Genomic DNA, 21,783 nt, shown 5'->3' on the forward strand with positions numbered 1-21,783 from the left:
ACATACATGTCACTTGAAGGCATTCCTTGGCACAGGCACCTCAAAAGATTTTCTGTTTATCAGGACAGTGTCTAATTAACAAAGGACTTGACCTTTGGCTGCTCATAAGGGAGCTTGTTTTACTCTTGTTAGTCTTTTTGTCATGTTTTTTGTTGTTGTTGTGAGTGATGAATGGCTGCTAACACCTTGATGCATGTTTCTTCCTTACCCCCATGGAGAAAGTCTGAAGTTATCTAAGTTATTACTATGTAGGTTGTTTTATCACCTTTTATGGATATACAGTTTGACACTTTTCAAGAATATTTTCTCAGAGATTAAATAAATTGATTAGAGCTTGTTCACCGGCTTGTAAAATTGTGGTGTATGGACAAGGACAATGCTATTGTCTTCTGTATTTTATAACTCCTTTTTGTCACTCTTTGTGTCCAGTCAATATTCTAATTTTCCTACCAAAAGCAACTATAATATGTCATTTTTTCTTTGAATTTAAATGATTGAAAAATATATATTTTCTTTATATAGAATCTCTTTTATGGGCAAAACAGTCTGCATTGTGTGGATGCCTAGTATGGTTTTGAGACATGCTGCTTTGGAATGTGAGAGGCTGGTGTATGATTGCACACTTCATTTGTTCGCTTGCTTTCTTATTTGAAGTCAATTTGCTTATTCCACACAGAGGAACACGTTTCTGTGACTAGGTTTTCCCCTTCAACAAATTAATACCACATAACCTTTCCTTGCCTTTTGCTCTTGGATTTTGCCTGTGTCAAAAGAACTGACTAAAAGATTGATCCCCAAAGGAATAAATTGAGTCCAGTGATTTGCTTGGTCACTCTTGTCCTTTCAGTTTTAGATTTATAAGTCTTCCGACCTTCAGGATCCAAGGCTCTGCTCTAATTCTGCCTCTTGGTTCACAGTTGCCTTGAAGTCTTTTTTCAACATCTCCCATTTTTGCTTGATGCATGCTAGATTAGTGTCTCTAATGTAAGTGCCCCAGCATTTTTGTTTCTTACATCAGCATTTTTTGTTGATCTCTTTAGTAATGCATCAGAAGATGCATAAAGATGTTGTGTGCCTTCCTGGCCCACCAGCTTACATGCACAAGCATGCTCCTGTAATAGCGGTGGTTCTCTGCATAGTCTACTTACCACCTTTCACTACTGTGTTAAAATGACTTCACTACTCCACTACAAGTTATCCAGCTGTCTTTCTTGTAGGGCCTTCTTGTGCATCATCATTACTGGGGTCACTTATTATTCCATCAGAACTGGGAAGAAATTTACAGGGAACTTCTTGGGGACTGGAAATCATTGTGTCCTAAGAGATGCTGGGAAAGATTGAGGGCAGGAGGAGAAGGGGATGACAGAGGATGAATGGTTGGATAGCATCACCGACTCAGTGGACATAAATTTGAGCAAACTCTGGGAGATTGTGAAGGACAGGGAACCTGGCATGCTGCAGTTCATGAGGTCACAAGAATTGAACATGACTTAATGACTAAACAACAAAAACAACGGAAGAGCTGGGTTACTTAGGTAGGACTGGCTTCGACAAGGATGAAGTTATCCTGTGTGGATAGAAAGAATCTGGCATTTTTATCCTTTCACAACACAGGAAGGTGTGCTGCCTAACAGCAGAATTCTGGGCATGTTAGAGCTGCTATGTAGCAGTTGGTAGTGTGAATGGGAAATGTGTAAAGTGTTTTTAGGTTTTTGGAGGACAGGCAGCATATCTGTGCCAACTATTGTTGTTGTGAAGGAACCCAAGTCTAAATCGGTCTATATGGTTGGATTGCTATGCTTAGTTTATTTAAAACATGGCATTTGGAGAGAGGTAAAATACCAGCACACTGCATCTTCGCCTTTTTTTTTTTCTTGAAGCAAATTTGTTAGGTCTGTTTTAAAAGGAATAGCTGTAGCAGGGCAGTAAAGAGACATGTGCCTCTTGCGATAGACCTTTTTTGTAGTGTTAATTCTAACAGAAATAATCATCTATATTGATTTATAAGAGTGGAATGGAGTGGGGACATTGATTCAGAAGAGAACAGCTATGAACAGTTTGATTTATGATGGTATTAAAGCAAATGATTCAGATTCACCTTGCACAAGCTAAGGTTGCTTGTCCAGTGGTTAGTTGTCAAAACATATTCATCAGAGAGCAGTCAATTTCTCAGTGAGAAGCACAGCCCTAACAGAATGTCTAATTCACTCTTTTGAGTCTGGGACGAAATCATGTGCTTGATGTGTGCAAGGTTGCTACCTGCACACCCGTGGTTCTTAGGTAGAAGAGGATTGTTGTAGAATGAAATAAATAGCCTTGTCAGACACTCATTTTATGGGACAAGAATGTAAATGCAGTGAGTAATCAGAGAGTATGTAAATAGCAGCAAGCTGATTTTCAGAATCATTGCGACTCATTTTGTAAGATATCTGTCCTATTTAAGAGAATAAAACTCAGCTCTTCCAGGAAGCATAGTATCCTCAGTGGTCAGTTATGATGTGACAAAAACAAAGAAGCCTTTTGTTATGACCTGGGGTCTTTCATCTGATTGTCATGATGAATTTATTGTACTTCTTTAAAGTCTTTGCTGATCTCCTTTGGTGACTGACTTTGATGTCCTTTCCTCAGTTCTCCGGTGGCCTTCTCTGTATTCCTTGATCACAGCAGAGGCCACACTGAGGCATAAGTATGGCCAACCTCTGCTACTTCTGCCTTGAAACCACATGTACAGGAGGGCAACGACCAAGGCTTTACCAGCAAATGTGTGTGTATATGCTAAGTCGCTTCAGTTGTGTCCAGCTCTTTGTGACCCCAGGGACTGTAGCCTGCCAGGCTCTTCTGTCTGTGGGTTTCTCCAGCCAAGGATACTGGAGTGGGTTGCATGCCCTCCTCCAGGGAATCTTCCCAATTCAGGGATCAAACCCCCATCTCCCGAGTCTCCTGCATTGGCAGGTGGGTTCTTGGGAATCCCCTTCCCAGTATATAGCAGGTGGATATGTGTACTAAACACTGAGTGAGTGACATATTTCAGTGTCAGTTGGGCCCCAAAAGTTTGTCTAATGTATACAGGTGCCCTTAAGAAATACCCATTTTCAATCTGATCCTGACATTACCACTTCACATTTTCTGATTTCCCTAGCTTCACTTTTCTGATTTCCCTAGCTCTAACTTGATGAGGTTGAAGCAGACAGGTAATCTTCAAGTCTGTTGTAAGTTTTGGTGACATTCATTTTGAACCCCCAAGCTCACATTATTTCTGTGATCATTTCTAACAGATAATGTGTGTTTCTGTAGGGAGCATGACTTCGGCAACTTCACCCATCATTTTGAAATGGGACCCCAAAAGTTTGGAAATCCGGACCCTAACAGTGGAGAGGCTTTTGGAACCGCTCGTTACACAGGTAAGAGATGTTCTGAAATACTGTTACCTGTGTATATTTCTATTGTGATTATATCATGACTTTCTGAAGAATGTGTTAAGTCCTTAAGCATGAATAAATCATGCCACATTGATAATTACTTAATGTGTATTCCTGCCCGAACTGTGGACAGTTTTTTTTTTTTTTTCCTTCTCAATAAGATTTGGAATGCTTTTTACAAAAGTTTTCATGTGACTTTTGAAATAAAGTTGATGAGATAATTAAAGAAGGGACTTTGGTGAAGTCTTTGGAACCTCAATTGCAATAATGGATTCAAAGTCTAAATAAATCATGCCTAGCTTGCTTTCAGATGTTAATGCAGTTAGGAAGAACTCTATTGACTATTTAAGAACGAAGTATATTTATTGAATTACTTTGTCTTTAGTTTAAAAGGGAAAATTCATCATGTTGAAATGATGAAATGTTCCATTTTTATGTTGTCACATTTCCACATGAGGGCCATTAACAGAAAAACATCCTCTGGATTTTTAAATTTTAAAAATTAATTTTTAGTGTGTCTTGTGAAGCATATTATTTACTATATTAACTAAGAATTTCAGAAAGTTAAAATTCAAGATTTTATGGGTATATTTGTAGAGAAATGTCATGTCAAATTAAGTAGAGACCATTTATATTGGGTAGAGATCACTTATATTGGTTTTCTGTAGCTTCTATAGCAAATTACTGTAAACTTGGTGGCGTGAAGCATCACAAGTTTATTATCTTATGGTTTGAGAAGTCAGAGGTCCTAATGTTAGGATATTGGTAAAGAAGCATTCCTTCTGGAGGCTTGAGTAGAAAATCTGTTTCTTTGCCTTTTCCATGTCCTAGAGGCCATTTCCTTCTTTGGCCCCTTCCTCCATATTCAAAGCCAGCAGTGTGGCATCTTCAAATCTCTCTGTGACTCTGACCTCTGCTTATGTCCTCATATCTGATCCTGTCTCCCTCTTATTAGGACCCTTATGATTACATTGGGCCCACACAGATACTCTAGAATAATGTCCTTATCTGAATATCTTTGAGCAAATCACATCTGAAAAGTCTCTCTTTCCATTTTTAGGTAGCATATTCAGACTTTCAAAGGATTAGAACATGGACAAAATCTCATCTAAAATTCATCAGCTAAAAATTTCCAAATCTCATCATCTAAATCTTCTAAAGTAGGTATGAGTAAGGTTCTAGATAGGGACTTCCCAGGTGGTGAAGTAGTAAAGAATCTACCTGTTAGTACAGGAAACACAGGAGACATGGTTTCAGTCCCTGAGTGAAAAAGATTCCCTGAAGTAAGAAATGGCAACTCACTCCGGTATTCTTACCTGTAGAATTCCATGGACAGAGGAGCCTGATGGGTTACAGTCCATGGGGTTGCAAAGAATTAGACATAATTGAGCATTCTCATGCTTATCATCAAGGTTCTAGTTATATTTCTTCCTCAAGCAAAATTTCTCTCCATCTATGTTACCAGTGAAATTAGAAAATAAATCATATGCCTTCAAAATGCATTGTGGGACAAGCATAAGATAACAGGTGCAGACATTTTCATTTAAAAAGAGAGAATGTGGAAGAAAAAAAATGGTTACCAGTCTCAAGAAGTTTAGAATTCCAACTGGGCAAACTCAATTAGATTTCACAGCTTGGTGATAATCCTCTGTGGCTCAAGGCTCTGCCCTCTGGGCCTGGTTCTTTACTCTAAGAATCATTATTCTTTTTTCATGAAAGATAGCATGTATTTTCAGCTGAATATTTCCTGCCTGTGTAACTTGAAAGTACACAGCTTTTTTGAAATTCCTCTCTCTCTTTTTTTCATTTCATATTGTCAGTATTTCAACTGATTTCTCATTCTTGAGAAACCTGTGGTTCTCTCTTGTATGTATCTGGGATTTTCTCTGTTAGAAAACAGGATACTTTGGAGATGAGGTTATCCATGAAAGATCTACTATTTGTCCTCTGCTGAAATCACTGAGGGAATCCATAATGCCATGTCTAATCTTTACAAGAGCTCCTTGTGTGAATGAACATACCAAGGTTTTAATTCTTCCAAAGCACTAAGGAAGGTTATCTAGACACAAAGTTGACTTTTTCTCAAGAGCCACATTTTCCTGAAACTGAGACTTCTAATTTTAACACCTCTTGCAATCCTCCTAGGCTGAGGAGTTTCTGAATTATTCAGTCTTGGTTCCTTTCAACTTAATATTCTTAACAAAAAATTTTTTTGCTGGCTGCATCTTGTGGCATGTGGCAGAATCTTACATTCACTAACCCAAGATTGAACCCGTCCCCCGTGAAATAGGGGCATGGAGTCTTAACCACTGGACCAGCAGGGAAGTACCAATAATTCTTGACTCAATATGTTTCTTTCCTCTCACATTTTGCTATAAGCAGGAAGAGGAAACTAGGCCACTCCTTCCAATACTTTGTTTGGAAATCTTCTCAGCTAAATATTCAAGGTCATCACTTATAACTGGTTTCTACATAATTATAGGAAGCAATTCAGCTAAGCTTTCTTCTACTCTATAACAAATATTGTTTTTCCTCCATTTTCCAATAGCATGTTTTTCATTTCCTTCTGAGCCCTCCTTTAATTGTCCATTTATAATGATTTCAATAATTTCTAAAATGATAAAAGCTTACTCTACCATGTTGTTCACTTCCTTCTGAGTCCTCACCAGCAGAGCTTTTAACATCCATATTTTACTCTCTGTTCAAGGTAATCTAGGCTTTTTCTATCATGCTTCTCAAAATGTTCCCAGCCTCTGCCTACCGTCAATTTCAAAGCCACTTCCACATTTTCAGGTAGGTGTTAGAGCAACACCCTACTTCCCAGAACCAAGGTCTGTTTGCCTATATGCTTCCAGTTGCCACTATGACAAATTAGCACAATCTTAGTATTTCAGACAACACCCATCTATTATCATACAATTCTAGGGGTCAAAGGTCCTCAACTCAAGATGTTGGTAGGGATGTGTTCCTGAAGGAGGAAGTTCATTCTTATTTTTAGCATCAGGAGTGCACCTATGTCCTTGGTTGTGGTGTTTTCCTCCATCATTAAAGCCAACAGTTTAGCACCTTTAAATCTCTCCCTCTGACTTCAGTTTCTACCATCATATCTTGACATCTGACTTTAACCCTCCTTTCTCGCACATTCCAGGCAGATTTTTTACCATCTGAGCCCCCAGGGAAGCTCCCTCTTATAAGAACCCCTGTGATTATATTGGGGTCACCCAGATATTCTAAAATAATCTCTGGATCTTGAGATCTTCTGCAGAGTCCCTTTTGCCATTTGAGGTAATACATTCACAGGTTCTAGGGATTAGGAAGTAGACATGTTTGTTTGTAATTGTTGAAACATTTCATTAGATTTATGCCCTTTTTTAATTTGGTCATGATTCTTATTAGTGCTATACAAATTTATTCAAGAAACACCTAATACTGATAGACTCTTAGATTTGAGAGTATGTTGGCTGCTGAAATTGTGGTTTGTGGACTAAGACTGATACATGAATTATTTGTTATTGGATAGCAATAAGCACAGATACTTAAAGTGCTTTGAAAAGTTTATGGTAGTTTTATAGAGTAATTTTATGAATGTTAAAGCTAATCATAAAATTTGGACTTTTTAATCTTTAAATTTCTGGGGTTATTCATTGTCTTGTAATTTTAAAAATCTTTGGTTTCTGCACTTTTAGAATAACATATATTTGACCTTTCATCATACATAGCTTGAAAAAGCCTGGTTTAGGAGGTTCTTTGTGGTTGGCCTACTCTGAAATGTAGTTCTCTCAGCTGGGTTACAAACACAGATTATTTCTAGTCTTGGAATTTTCACTTCAGATTACATGCCAGTATATTTACCCCTTATCATGCAGATGAAATGAAGCAATAATTAGAACAGTGCCTCGTGTTGATTAAATGTAGTCTCCATTTTTCTTTTCTTGATGGTTGTATTTCAGGTTCATACTGGTCATAAACCAACACTGTATAAGTCAGTGAGAAGGATACGAGTGAATCTAGCATGGGCAAGCACAATATTACACATAAACTGTCTCTTATTTCTTAAAATTTTCATATCTTTAGATATTTGCTCTTGTAGTTAACTTATTTAAAGACCAACACATCTAAGATTACATTTAAAAATTACAGCCTTTTCCATGTATTTTTCAATCCAGTCATTTCAAATTCTTCTGTCAATAAAGGTAATACATTAAAAATATTTGTTGAAAATAAAGACAGTTAATAGTCTAATTCATATTTTTTCAGTTAATAGAGGAAAATACTTACAAAGTCTTGCTGAATTTCACACTGTGACTTAGTACTGTAACTATTCTTAACACTTTTCCAATGTCTCCTAATATCTAAATGGTTTACCTTTCTTACTGGTGTTCCTACACTGATTTTAAAAAAATAAAAAACAATTCTCTCAAAAACGTGACTTTTAAGATAAGCTTTTGTAAATGTTGTTTTGTGGTAATATGCTTGTGTTATCAAGACTCACCATTCCCATCCCTGGAATGAATTCTTAAGGGTAAGATTAATGTGACTATTGATCCTTGGAAGACATATGAATAATTTAGGAGAGAGAAGGTAATATTAGATATAAACTCCATGTTCAACATTTAAAGCAAAAGGTGGAAATGCGAGAGAAAACTAACCTAAACAAAGCCCCATATGAATTAAATACATATTACAGTTTTATGAATGGAATAAAATTCATTGAAATATCCAGTGACTCTAGATGCCTGTAGCCATTCTGCAGTTTATATAAAGCTGGATAGAGTTGAAATAAACACCAGAAGTTTAGGAGTTCTCAATGAAATTCATTCACTGTCGTAAGAAAAATGTCAGGAATTTACCATCAATGACTATTTAAAGTAGTAAACAAAACTTCAGCTCATTTCTATCATAATGCATGTTTAACTTACAATGTTGAAGTGGCACGATTATCTTTGGAATAATTTTATGTTATGGAATTCATGCAATTTCATGTGAGAAAAGATTCATCTTATGCATTTTAGACCTTGAAAAAGATGCCTGAACTTTTGTAAATTCAAGAGAGTAAAAATCTTTAATAGGCCATGTTCTGTGATACTAAACTTTATTAGGAAATGGAAAAACTATATTTGGCAAATTTATTAGGAAATTAGGACACACTCTTAGATAACTCTTAAAAGCAAAGGGAAATTACAAACTATATATGACTTAATGAAAAAGATAATCTCTTCTTAAAAAAATATACATACCCACTAAAAGCTGTGCTTAGTACAAAATTTTAGCTTTAAATGCCTTTTTTACTAAAGAAAAACCAGAAATAAACTAAGTATTCAGCAAGTTAGAATAAGAACATCAAAAGAAACTGAGAAATCAGAATTTAATAAACATAAAAACTGGAATCACTAAAATAGTGAGTTCAAAGGGCTGACTTAATTCAAAATTTGATTCTTTTTTGTTAAAGATGCTATTTATTTATTTATTTTTGGTTGTGCCGGGGCTTTGCTGTCGTGCAATGGCTTTCTCTAGTTGTGAAGAATGAGGGCTACTCTCTGATTGTGCTACATGGGGCCTCTCCTAGAGGTGGCTGCTCTTGTTTGCAGAGCATGGGCTCGAGTCATTCAGGCTTCAGTAGTTGTAGCACATGGGCTCATAGCTGCAGCTTGTGAGTGCTGGCTCAAGGAGTTCTGGTGCAGTGGCTTACTTGTCCTGCAGTGTGTAGGATCGTCCTGTAGCAGAAATCCACTACATGTCCCTCGCATTGCCAGGCAACTCCCAACCACTGGACCACCAGGGGGGCCCTGATTCTTTCTTGAAATGGCCAATATAAATCCCTCAGGCACATATTATGGAAAATATATAAAGAATGCATAAGATTATGAATGGGAAAGCAGAAAGAACTCTAGGAACAAGAGAGATTAAAAGAGGCATAGTTGAATATTACATGCATCTCTACACCTAGGAAACATGAAAACATAGAGGAAGAGAATAACTTCCTAGAAAGATTGAAATAACCAAAATTTATCCAAGAGGAAGTGGAAAACTGGATTAAGCCATATAAATATTGGAAAGCTTTTAAAGATCTGTTATTAAAAAGCAGCAGAACAGATGGATGTCTAGCTGAATACTATCTCATATTTAAAGAACTGATAATTGCAATGTTACTTAAAGTTCTGCTTCAACCGTAGAAAAAATTTAACAGCTCCTCAGTAGTTCTTGAAGAAACATAGCTTTTATATTAAAAATTCAAGACACTCTAAAATAACTTTAAAAAAGAACAGTGATAATTCAATCTTATTTCTGAATTTAAATGCAAAAAAAATTCTACATAAAATGTAGAAAGTATCATTCAGCAGTGTATCAAAAGTTTAGCATATTCATAACAAAATAAGACTTTTTAAAGAATATAATGATAGTCTGTTATCAGGAAACAAAAGTATTTTAGTTCCTCAATAGATTATACCCTGGGATACTAAACAGACATTTGACAGAATTTTGTAGTCTTTTCTAATAAAAACTTTAAATAAGAACAAGATCAAGCTTTTAAGATAAAGGAATGTGTCATGTAAACATAGGAACAGGACAGATAAAATCTTTCTTTTATAATATTATTGTGTACCATTGAAATTAATGTGAGAATAAGGTAAGATAGCCAGATATAGTATAAATATACAAAAATAGTTTTGTCTATGCAAAACAGTTAGAAATGAAAATGTAAATATTCTCTTTGTAATTAAAAAGTATATACAGAAGGCCATTATTCTTGTGATGCAAAATCTATCTTAATTTTGCAGCTTTGTAAGTTGCAATTTTATAATTATTTTCACACCATTATGCAAAACAGTTAGAAATGAAAATGTAAATATTCTCTTTGTAATTAAAAAGTATATACAGAAGGCCATTATTCTTGTGATGCAAAATCTATCTTAATTTTGCAGCTTTGTAAGTTGCAATTTTATAATTATTTTCACACAATTGAAGTATTGATTATGTTTATATAAGCCTCGAAGTTAGGAAGGCTTGATTGTGAATCAAAAGCTTGAATATGTTACTTAATCTGTCCTCATATGTAAGTTATGGATACGTCATGATATTATTAAAGTGGTACCTGAGACAGTCCATTAAAATGATTTGTTAAGTGTCTGACAGTGTTCTCATAGAAATATTGTTGTTCAGGCACTAAGACATCTCCAACTCTGCAATGCTATGAACTGCAGCACACCAGGCTTCCCTGTCCTTCATAGTAATATAGGTTTGCTCTTAATGCAATGTTCTTTATTACTTGGTAGTACTGGCTTGATAGTAACGGCTTTATTACTTGATAGATGTGACTTACTTGATAGTAATTAATTATTACTAGGAATTGGATGCCATGTATAAAATAGGGATTCATTGGATTTTTTTTTTTAGGAAAAAAACATTTTAATGTAGATTTAGAAGAATTATTTATGTTTTACATTTAATCAAAGATAACAAAGGGAGAAACATCTGAAATTACTGGAATTCAGCCTTAAACATTTTAGTAAACTAATGAAGCTAAGGCCATCACAATAGGATAGGATGAAATTTGTTAGAATTTTGTTCCTTGTATCTCTATAGAAAGATGAATATGCAACTTAAGAAATAACCCTAAGCATCTGATAAAAGAATACCATTGATGTTTAATGAGCTGTTCTAAATTGGCCTGATGGGGAAAGAACCTCCTGAGAAGAGGAGCTCTCTTTAATCTTTTTCTGTTTTATTTTCACTAATGTCCATGGGGCCCTATTAGATTGGGCTCTAATGCCTTCTATAGTTAGGTCTTTTTAAACTTTAAAAAGTTAATACTTATCTCAAAAGCTAAATAATTAGAACATCATATCCTTAAAATATTATTTCAAAATTTACAAATTCAATTTTATGCTTTAAAATATAACTTATTTTATCCCCCCTTTTGTATTAAGTCCTTATACAGGAATTACCTCTGTGTGACTCACAACAATAGTTAAATTCTTCTGTTTGTTTAAAATCAGGGAAACAGATTTAGATTTAAAATTAGAGAATTTAAAGTTGGAAAGTGATTAGAGAAATAAACTTATACTCAGAAATGAAGTAAGTTCTGAGAATTCAGTCAGTATGTGTCTTTTTATGTTATATCATATTCTGTCTTATACTGTTTACAAAATATTTTGTATATTAATTTACCTAAAGAAAAAAAGTATGAAATGAAGTCTCATTATATCCTTTCTCCATCTGTCCAGAAAATATCACTATTGAAACTACCTTAATTCATGTTTTATTCATGAGATTCAAAGATTAATACATTTGGATGGTTCTGTGGTGATACTATAATGTTGAAATAAGTTGATTATACATCTTTGTCAGAGGATTAGAACTGTGTGAAAGTGAAGAATGTACTAAAAGCAAACGACGGGAATTCTATTAAGCTTACTTATTTATTTGATTAAATTTAGGTATAATGTGGTTAACCTGTTTCCAAATATTTTCCTGTTTTTGTTTTTAAAATACCAATTCCCATTTTAATTTTTAAATGCTATTTTTCCGACTATGAAGAATGTTTATATGTCTTTATTAGAAGGTTTTATGGCTGAATTAGTTAACTTAAAAATCGTAACTTTATTTAAAACCTCCATATCTTTCCTTGTTAAAGAAAAAATAGCATATATTAAAAAAAGGATTTGAATACAAAACTCAGCAGTCGCCACAGGATTGGAAAAGGTCAGTTTTCATTCCAATCCCTAAGAAAGGCAATCCCAAAGAATGCTCAAACTACCGCACAATTGCACTCATCTCACACGCTAGTGAAGTAATGCTCAAAATTCTCCAAGCCAGGCTTTAGCAATACAGGAACTGAGAACTTCCAGATGTTCAAGCTGGTTTTAGAAAAGGCAGAGGAACCAGAGATCAAATTGCTAATATCCGCTGGATCATCGAAAAAGCAACAGAGTTCCAGAAAAACATCTATTTCTGCTTTATTGACTATGCCAAAGCCTTCGACTATGTGGATCACAATAAACTGTGGAAAATTTTGAAAGAGATGGGAATACCAGACCACCTGACCTGCCTCTTGAGAATCCTGTATGCAGGTCAGGAAGCAGCAGTTAGAACTGGACACGAAACAGACTGGTTCCAAATAGGAAAAGGAGTACATCAAGGCTGTATATTGTCACCCTGTTTATTTAACTTATATGCAGAGTATATCATGAGACACACTGGGCTGGAAGAAGCACAAGCTGGAATCAAGATTTCTTGGAGAAATATCAACAACCTCATATATGCAGATGACATCACCCTTATGGCAGAGAGTGAAGAGGGAACTAAAAAGCCTCTTGATGAAAGTGAAAGAGGAGAGTGAAAAAGTTGGCTTAAAGCTCAACATTCAGAAAACTAAGATCATGGCATCTGGTCCTATTACTTCATGGCAAATAGATGGGGAAACAGTGGAAACAGTGGCAGACTTCATTTTGGGGGGCTCCAAAATCACTGCAGATGGTGACTGAAGCCATGGAATTAAAAAAGTCACTTACTCCTTGAAAGGAAAGTTATGACCAACCTAGACAGCATATTAGTCTTTTGTCTTTGGCAAACACTCATTACCATGTGTACCATTAGGACCAACTATGCAAGTAATAAATATTGAGTCCACCATGCCATCATTTCACTTTTTTTTTTTTTTTTTTTTACCACAAGTATACTTACAGTTAACAGATAGCATCTGCCTCTATTCCCGTCTCATTAGCCCAGGGCAATATAAATAAGTAGTAAGACATTGTTATGGTTTTAGAGGTGGCTCAGCAGTAAAGAAGCTGCCTGCAATGCAGGAGCCACAGGAGACGCCAGTTCGATCCAGGAAGATCCCCTGGAGGAGGGCATGGCAACCCACTCTCTTGCCTGGAGATTCTCATGGGCAGAGGAGCCTGTTGGACTACAGCCCATTGGCTCGCAACGAGTCAGACATGACTGAAGTGACTTAGAATGCATGCCATTAAGAATGTATTAAGAATGACACAAATAAATCTCCTGAGAGAGCACCAAAACTGCAGCTAGCTGTTGAACAACCATCAACAGGAGGACACTAGAACCCGCCAAAAAAAGATACCCCATATCCAAAGACAAAGAAGAAGCCAGCCACAACAAAATGGTAGAAGGAGCACAATTAAGATAAAATCAAATCACATACCTGCTGGGTAGACGACCCACAAACTGGAGAACAATAATACCAAAGAAGTTCTCCCACTGTTGTGAAAGTTCTGAGCCCCACGACAGGCTTCTCAGCCTGGGGATCCAACAAAGGGGCTAAGAATCCCCAGAGAATCTGACTTTGAAGGCCAATGGGATTTGACTATAGGACTTCCACAGGACTGGGGGAAGTATAATCTCCATTCTTCAAGAGCACGAACAAAATCTTGTTCGAACCCAGGGGAAAGGAGCCTTGACCCCACAGGAGAGTGCAGAAGACCTACCTGCTAGTGTTGGAGGGTCTCACGTGAAGGTGTGGATTGGCAATGGCTTGTTGACGGGACAGGAGGACTGGCAGCCGCAGTCCTAGGAGGTGTCTCTTGATGTGATCCCTCTTGGAGGTATTCATTAACCCTACCATAGAGCCTGTGGACTCCAGGGCTGGGTTACCTCAGGTCAACATCTAAGAAGGAGGGAGCCCAGCCCCATCCATCAGCAGACAATAGGATTAAAGTTTTACTGAGTGTGGCCCTGCCAACCAGGGCAAGACCCAGTTTTTGCTACCATGAGTCCCTCTTATCCAGAAGCCTACACAAGTCTTTTAGCCTCATCCTCCAGTGGGGAGACAGAAGAAGCAAGAAGTACTACCATCCTGCAGTCACCAAAATGAAAACTTGCAGAAAGCTAATCAGAATGAAAAGATAGAGGGTTATATTCCAGATGAAAGTTATCTCCCAGAAAAACAACTAAATGGAGATAGGCAGCCTTCCAGAAAAAGAATTCAGAATGATAGGGAAGATGATCCTGAATCTTAGAAAAAGAATGGAGAAGATGCAGAAATATTTACCAAAGACCTGGAAGCACTAAAGAACAAACAGAGATGAACAGTACACTAGAAGGAATCGATGGCAGAATAACTTAGGCAGTAGAATGGACAAGTGACTTGGAAGACAGCATGGCAGAAATCACTAGTGCAAAACAGAATATATATAAAAAAAAAAAGAATGAAAAAAAAATGAAGACAGTTTAAGGACCTATGGGACAACATTAAACACATCAACATTCACATCATAGGGGTGAAAATTAAAGACAAAGATAAAATATTAAAAGCAATAAAGGAAAAAACAACAAATAACATACAAAGGAACTCCCATCAGGCTATCAGCTGATTTCTCAACAGAAACTTTACAAACTGGAAGGGAATGGCACAATATATTTGAAATGATGAAAAAGAAGAACCTATAGCCAAGAATACTCTACCCAGCACAACTCTTGTTCAGATTTGATGGAGAAATCAAAAGCCTTCCAAACAAGCAGAAGTAAAGAGAATTCTAGCTTTACAACAAGCACTAAAGGAACTTCTCTAGGCAGGAAAAACAAGAGAAGGAAAAGACCTACACAAAATAACCCAAAACAATTAAGAACATGACAGTAGAATTATACATATTGATAATTGCCTTAACTATAAATAGAGTAAATATACCAACCAGAAGACATAGACTGGCTGGGCAGATGAGACCATGTTCATGTATGCACTTCCATTTACCACATCACTCTATTTAACTCTGTCAAATATATGTAAATATTTTATATTGTTAATTTAATCATACTTCCATTATGGCTTTCAATTGTAGTTTTCTTTTATTTTTTTGTCTGGCTATTGATTGTGAAAACTGATAAACATCTTTTACTGTTGTGATTATGTGACTATTATTCATTTTATTATCACTGTGTCATGATTGGTCAACAGAAAATAACAGAACTGTGTATCACTAAATCTACCACTTAATGGAGAAATCTGTAATCAGTTTTAAAATTCAGATGGATATTAGAATTATCTTGTAATTTTTTGAAACATACAAATGCCCAGGTATTGCTTTTTTCTCCAGAGTTCCAGATATGATTCTAATGAGCAACCATGTTTAAAAACACATAGACTATATGATGATCTTTAGCTTTTACCTAGTTTGTTTCACTTTTTCTATTTCATATTCAGTGGTCCTATTTTTTTTAGTTTGTTTTCCAATTTCTCCATTTTTTTCTTTCTCAAGACTTTATCAAGTGTAGTAGAAAAGCTTTTGTATACATATACATAGTATGTATAATATATATATTTCAAAAAATTCATGAGTTTTTGCTTAGCTAAAAAGTTTATGACATTTTTGTTCCACTTGTTTAAGTATGAATAGAATGCTAATGTTTCTAACTTATATACACTCAAAACTTTGATATAGTTCCATTTATTCTGGCATTTAGTATTATTACTAAAAGTCTAGAAAGCTTATTATTTTAATGTTCTAGAAATTGAATGAGGTTTGAAACTTATAATCCAACTCTAAGAATATAAAGAAATAATATGTTGCTGAAAAAAAAACTAGAATGAGACAACTAACTTATCGTCCATCAAAATATTTACTTTTAAAAACTTCTGGTTTAAACACAGTGACTGTTTTATGAATGCTAGTAAAAGAAATCCCATTTAGTAGAGGATAAAAGAGAAGTTTAAGGTACTATGAAATGAGTGCTTTACATACAATCTCAACTTATTAATTTCTCATTCTTAAGGGAAAAGGAGGCTTGAGGGGGTTTCCCCTAGATCACCAAACCTGGCTTCCCTTGCATGTAATTCTTTGACGCTCATCATAAGGCTGGTCCCAGCTGCTGAACTAAACTTTCTAAATTACTTTCATTAGAATCTTGTCTTTGCTTTGAATAGTCCTCACTGTTCTGGTCTCAGTTGGATCTCTTCTTATTTGTATGGACTTGACCACAGATAATCTAGAACCTCTAAAAAGAAAGGGGGAAAGGCTGTAATGTTTCTTCAGTAGTTACTCGGTGCCTGATACTATGCTAGGTATTTCCAGTTTTCATTACTCCTTGAGTCAGCTTCGTAAACTCAATCTTATTTTCTCCACTTTATAGATGAAAAAGAGAGAAACTTAGATCGCATAAAGAAGACCTAAAGGTGAATTAAGCAGACTGAGTAGATCTGCAGCTCCTAAGGGAAACATTAGCTGAAAACAGTGACCTGGAAGTTGATAGTACATCAATACCAAGAATGTATAGAGTGAAAAGGCAGGAATGTAAAGGAACAAATTGGAGGTGAGGGAAAGGGAGAACTCCCTATGTTAAACAGGCAGAGAAAAGAGAGAAAGCAGAAGATAACCAAATATATTTTTACAGTCAAATATTCATTCCTTTTCTTGCTTGTGTCAGCTAATTCTTCAGCAAACATGACCTAAAGAAACTCCTTAACATTCAAATGAATAGGTTAATCTGAAAACCCATTTTTCCTCTTAAATGGTTATGAAAGTGAATACCTAAATTCAGCAGTAACTCTTCAGTTTGGCAAAATCTCAAGCCCTAAAAGTATTTTTTTCTCTTGTATTTTTCCATTTCAGTGAGTGTAGCTATTTTAAATGGGAAAATGGAATTTAAACCTAAATTTAAAAATTAATGTCAGAGACAAATAATGATTTTTTTAAGTTCTTGAAACAAGACAATTCTGAAATTTTATGCACAGTTTTTCAAAAATATCAGGGAAAAATCATAGGAGGTTAACTAACAAATTTGCTTATAACTATTTTTGATAATGTAGAAATGTTATCTAAGCTGGAGATCAAAAATATCTGTTACACGAAGCACCAGAGTGGCTTGGAAGTGACAGAATTGCATTTACTCAGGAAACCCTCAACTAGCAAACTAATTAAAGCTTGTCAGAGATCTGAGATAAAGGATTAGGGCATGTTAATACACCTGCTTTTCCCTTTCTTGTCATCCTATTGAAAGAACAAAAGGTATACTTTGTTTTCACACAACTAAGAAGGAAGAAAGCCTGGAACAGTGACAGAAAGTCTAACCAGCTGTTTGTCTTCCATTCTGACATAACTCTCAGACCTTCTTGTAACATGGACAGGTTGGCGTCAGTGGCTGTGTCTCCTGTCTTTGCTCTATCTTATTTCCATACCTCAGCTTCTGTTTTTCAGGGTTTAGACTTAGAACTCCTCTTTTTTTTTTTCTTCTTCATTCTCTCCTCAGATGGTTCTGCCCATCACTACAGCCTTAGATATTGATATGATCAATATGCTGACAGGACTCAATTTGTACCTCAGCCCACACTTTTCACAGAACCCTATTATCACAGCTAAAAATTCTGTCTGGTTTGTCTTTCCTCAAACCTGCTCGCCTCTCTCCAACTCTTGCTGTCCAAGTCCTTATTCCAAGTTCAGGTCCTTTCCCAACAAGACCAGCTTTTTGAATCATCTGCCAGTCCCTCTTTTGCTCACTTCCTTGATCTTCTAAACAGTAGAGTGATCATTGTCCTTTGCTATAAGCTAGTACTGTAAACTACTACGTCTAGTCCTGGTAGACCTTTAGTCACCATGTTCAAGCCACAGAGCCCTTCTTTCAGTTTCTTGGATGAACTGAGTTCTCTCTTGCCTCAGGCCCTTTTTGCACATGCTGCTTCTTCCTCATAAGATGATGCCAACAATCTGATGCTGTAACTGGCTCCTATGCACCTTTCTGCTCCTGTCTTATCATTTCCCCTCTGTCACAAAGGACTTTGCTGACTAGGCTTATTATTATTATTATTATTTAGAAAAAAGTACATACTTTTTGTACCAGCTTCTCTATTATCTGTTTCTTTCATTCAGAGTACTTTCCACTGTTGTAATTGTCTCACATGTTTCTTTGTGTGCATTTTGTCTGACTCATTCAAAAGGTGGACAACTCCACAATTATAGGGATGTTGTTAGTCTGGTTCAAACATATATTCCCAGTATCTCTGAACTGAAAAATGTTTGATAAATATTTCCTGATGATTAAATAAACATTCTTCCTTAAAAAGAAATGCAGTGTGTATATATCTTTGCCTGCCTCATTCTTCCAAAATTAGTTAGTAGTAAATGTAATTATATGTTGCAGAAGTTGTTTTATGAAATGTTGACAACTGTGATAATTGTTGTTTGGGATTTCATGGATGAAAATATTCATTAGCTTTTTAAGACTGTGTATCAGTGTTTTGATATCTAGTGACCAAATTTAGAAATAATGTTTTGGTTTTTGCAATGAAATTTGTGATTTGTTGTTGTTCAGTTGTTCAGTCATGTCAGATTCCTTGTGACCTCATGAACTGTGGTATGCCAAGACTTCCCTTTTCTTCACCATCTCCTGGAGCTTGCTCAAACTCATGTCCCTGGAGTTGGTGATGCGATCCAACCATCTTGTCCTCTATTTTATCTTTATAATAAAAGGCATACTATACATATATATAACATATATATTGTATAAGACATTTTTATATGTACATGTAGAGAAAATTAATCTTTCATATTGCCTATATGTGAATTTTTATTTTTCTAAGAAAATGATTTTTCTTGACCTTATGTTCAATTCAACGCACCCTCTCAATTATTAATATTCAAAGGGATTTGTGGGAGTTAAAGACAGTAGGCAAAGTGAGCTTCATTAAAATTTCTCAAAATGTTACAAAGTTCCTATTATTCAAACTGACATTAGAATATAGGTACACAGCCATTATCACTCTTGTGTCACTAAGTTCATTTCGGTTCAGTTCAGTCGCTCAGTCATGTCTGACTCTGCGACCCCATGAACCGCAGCATGCTGGGCCTCCCTGTCCATCACCAACTCTCGGAGTTTACCCATACCCATGTCCATTGAGTCGGTGATGCCATCCAACCATCTCATCCTCTAACATTCCCTTATCCTCCTGCCTTCAGTCTTTCCCAACATCAGGGTCTTTTCAAATGAGTCAGCTCTTCACATCAGGTGGCCAAAATATTGGAGTTTCAGCTTCAACATCAGTCCTTCCATTGAATATTCAGGACTGATTTCCTTTAGGATGGACTGGTTGGATCTCCTTGCAGTCCAAGGGACTCTCAAGAGTCTTCTCCAACACCACATTTCAAAAGGATCAATTCTTCAGCACTCAGCTTTCTTTATAGTCCAACTCTCACATCCATACATGACGACTGGAAAAACCATAGCCTTGACTGGATGGACCTTTGTTGGCAAAGTAATGTCTCTGCTTTTTAATGTGCTGTCTAGGTTGGTCATAACTTCCCTTCCAAGGAGTAAGCGTCTTTTAATTTCATGGCTGCAATCACCATATGCAGTGATTTTGGAGCCCCCCAAAATAAAGTCAGCCAGTTTCCACTGTTTCCCCATCTATTTGCCATGAAGTGATGGGACCGGATGCCATGATCTTAGTTTTCTGAATGTTGAGCTTTTTTTTTTTTTTGAATGTTGAGCTCTAAGCCAACTTTTTCACTCTCCTCTTTCACTTTCACCAAGAGGCTCTTTAGTTCTTCACTTTCTTCCATAAGGGTGGTGTCACCTGCATAACCAGAGAAGGCAATGGTACCCAACTCCAGTACTCGTGCCTGGAAAATCCCATGAACAGAGGAGCCTGGTAGGCTGCAGTCCATGGGGTTGCTAAGAGTCAGACACGACTGAAGGACTTCACTTTCACTTTTCACTTTCATGAATTGGAGAAGGAAATGGCAACCCACTCCATGTTCTTGCCTGGAGAATCCCAGGGACGGGCAAGCCTGGTGGGCTGCCGTCTATAGGGTCGCAGAGTCGGACACGACTGAAGCGACTTAGCAGCAGCAGCAGCATCTGCATATCTGAGGTTATTGATATTTCTCCTGGCAATCTTGATTCCAGCTTGTGCTTCATTCAGCCCAGGGTTTCTCATGATGTACTCTGCATATAAGTTAAATAAGCACAGTGACAATATACAACCTTGACGTACTCCTTTTCCTATTTGGAATCAGTTTGTTGTTCTATGTCCGGTTCTAATTGTTGCTTCTTGACCTGCATACAGGTTTCTCAAGAGGCAGGTCTCAAGAGGCAGGTGGTCTGGTATTCCCATCTCTTTCAGAATTTTCCACAGTTTGTTGTGATCCACACAGTCAAAGGCTTTGGCATAGTCAAGAAAGCAGAAATAGATGTTTTTCTGGAACTCTCTTGCTTTTTTGATGATCCAGTGAATGTTGGCAATTTGATCTCTTGTTTCTCTGCCTTTTAAAAAACCTGCCTGAACATCTGGAAGTTCACGGTTCACATATTGCTGAAGCCTGGCTTGGAGAATTTTGAGCATTACTTTATTAGCCTGTGAGATGAGTGCAATTGTGCAGTAGTTTGAGCAAGTTCACTATCCTAAAAAGTTCTCCCTTGATTGCTTGCTGACCATGGTTGTCAACTTTAATATATAAAAATTCAAGGCGTTCAGGTTAAATTTAAATTTCAGATAAACAGCTAATCATTTTGTAGTATAAATATGTCCCATGAAATATTTGAGACACACTTATACTAAGAAAAAATGTTGTTGTTATTGTTCTGAAATAGGAATTGACTTCATCACTCACTTCTAAATTCTAGATAATGTCAAATTTAGTATCTCAAGTGATATGTAAGCAGTGTAGGAATGAATAAGCAGAGTTTGTCAGTGCTGCTTTTTAGAACAAGTTTTGACCACTTCACTTTAAATGAAATATAAATTCTTCTGTAAGACCTTTTCCTATTTTTGCATTTTGCTCCTTTTCTTATCATCCCTGCCTCTATCTCTGCCCTCAATGTGGAAAGAACTTCTTACAATCTCTAGAACTTTGTGGTATCTCATTTCACATGAGCTTGGAAATTCTCTTACCTTAGATTGTTTGACAGCCAAGCATCCTTCAGTTCTTAGCCTGGAGGTTGCCTTCTTCAGTTTTTTTGGCACCCACAAATCTGGGCTAGGTCTCCACTGTATTTTTAGAGCATCTTTCCCTTCCCCTGACATGTATAATCCTGCAGTGTTAAGATTCTTGATTTTAAGTGTGTGTTATGTGTGTGTGTGCATGTGTGTGTGTGTGTGTGTGTGTTAGTATGTATGCATGCTTGCATGTGTTGTTTTTATTGTCCACAAAACCGTTCATTTCATAGTCTTTATATCCTTGTCTTGGCCTGGGCATGCAGTGTACATTTCTGTTGAATGACTAGCAGAATTATGATTTCTTTGCTGATACAGTATGTACCCTCTTTATAATGAGAATCGTCCTCTCTTGCTTTTGCTCTCACTCTTGATTAAGGCAAGAGTCCAATATAAGTAGAACTAAGGTACAGTTTCCTGGAGCAATTTGATTGTAATTATGCATTAAGTTATACAGTATTTTAAATTATATTTTTAAAAACT

The 21,783-nt window shown here is 36.3% G+C and overlaps 1 protein-coding gene across 5 annotated transcripts in view; it reads left to right on the plus strand.

Moving 5' to 3' along the window:
- Positions 1 to 21,783, plus strand: part of CTNNA2 (catenin alpha 2) — a 1,323,879-nt gene that overhangs the window by 165,703 nt on the left and 1,136,393 nt on the right. For 4 of the 5 annotated variants that reach the window (XM_043917729.1, XM_043917730.1, XM_043917731.1 and 1 more), the window contains exon 2: positions 3,295 to 3,401. In XM_043917729.1, coding sequence (XP_043773664.1) covers positions 3,300 to 3,401 — 102 coding nt within the window. In that variant the 5' untranslated portion in view covers positions 3,295 to 3,299. Of the gene's footprint in view, positions 1 to 3,289; positions 3,402 to 21,783 lie in introns of those variants that run through there. The other variant, XM_043917733.1, reaches the window with a different exon arrangement.

This window comes from Cervus elaphus, chromosome 11 (assembly GCF_910594005.1).
Source record: "Cervus elaphus chromosome 11, mCerEla1.1, whole genome shotgun sequence".
NCBI classification, from domain to species: domain Eukaryota; kingdom Metazoa; phylum Chordata; class Mammalia; order Artiodactyla; family Cervidae; genus Cervus; species Cervus elaphus.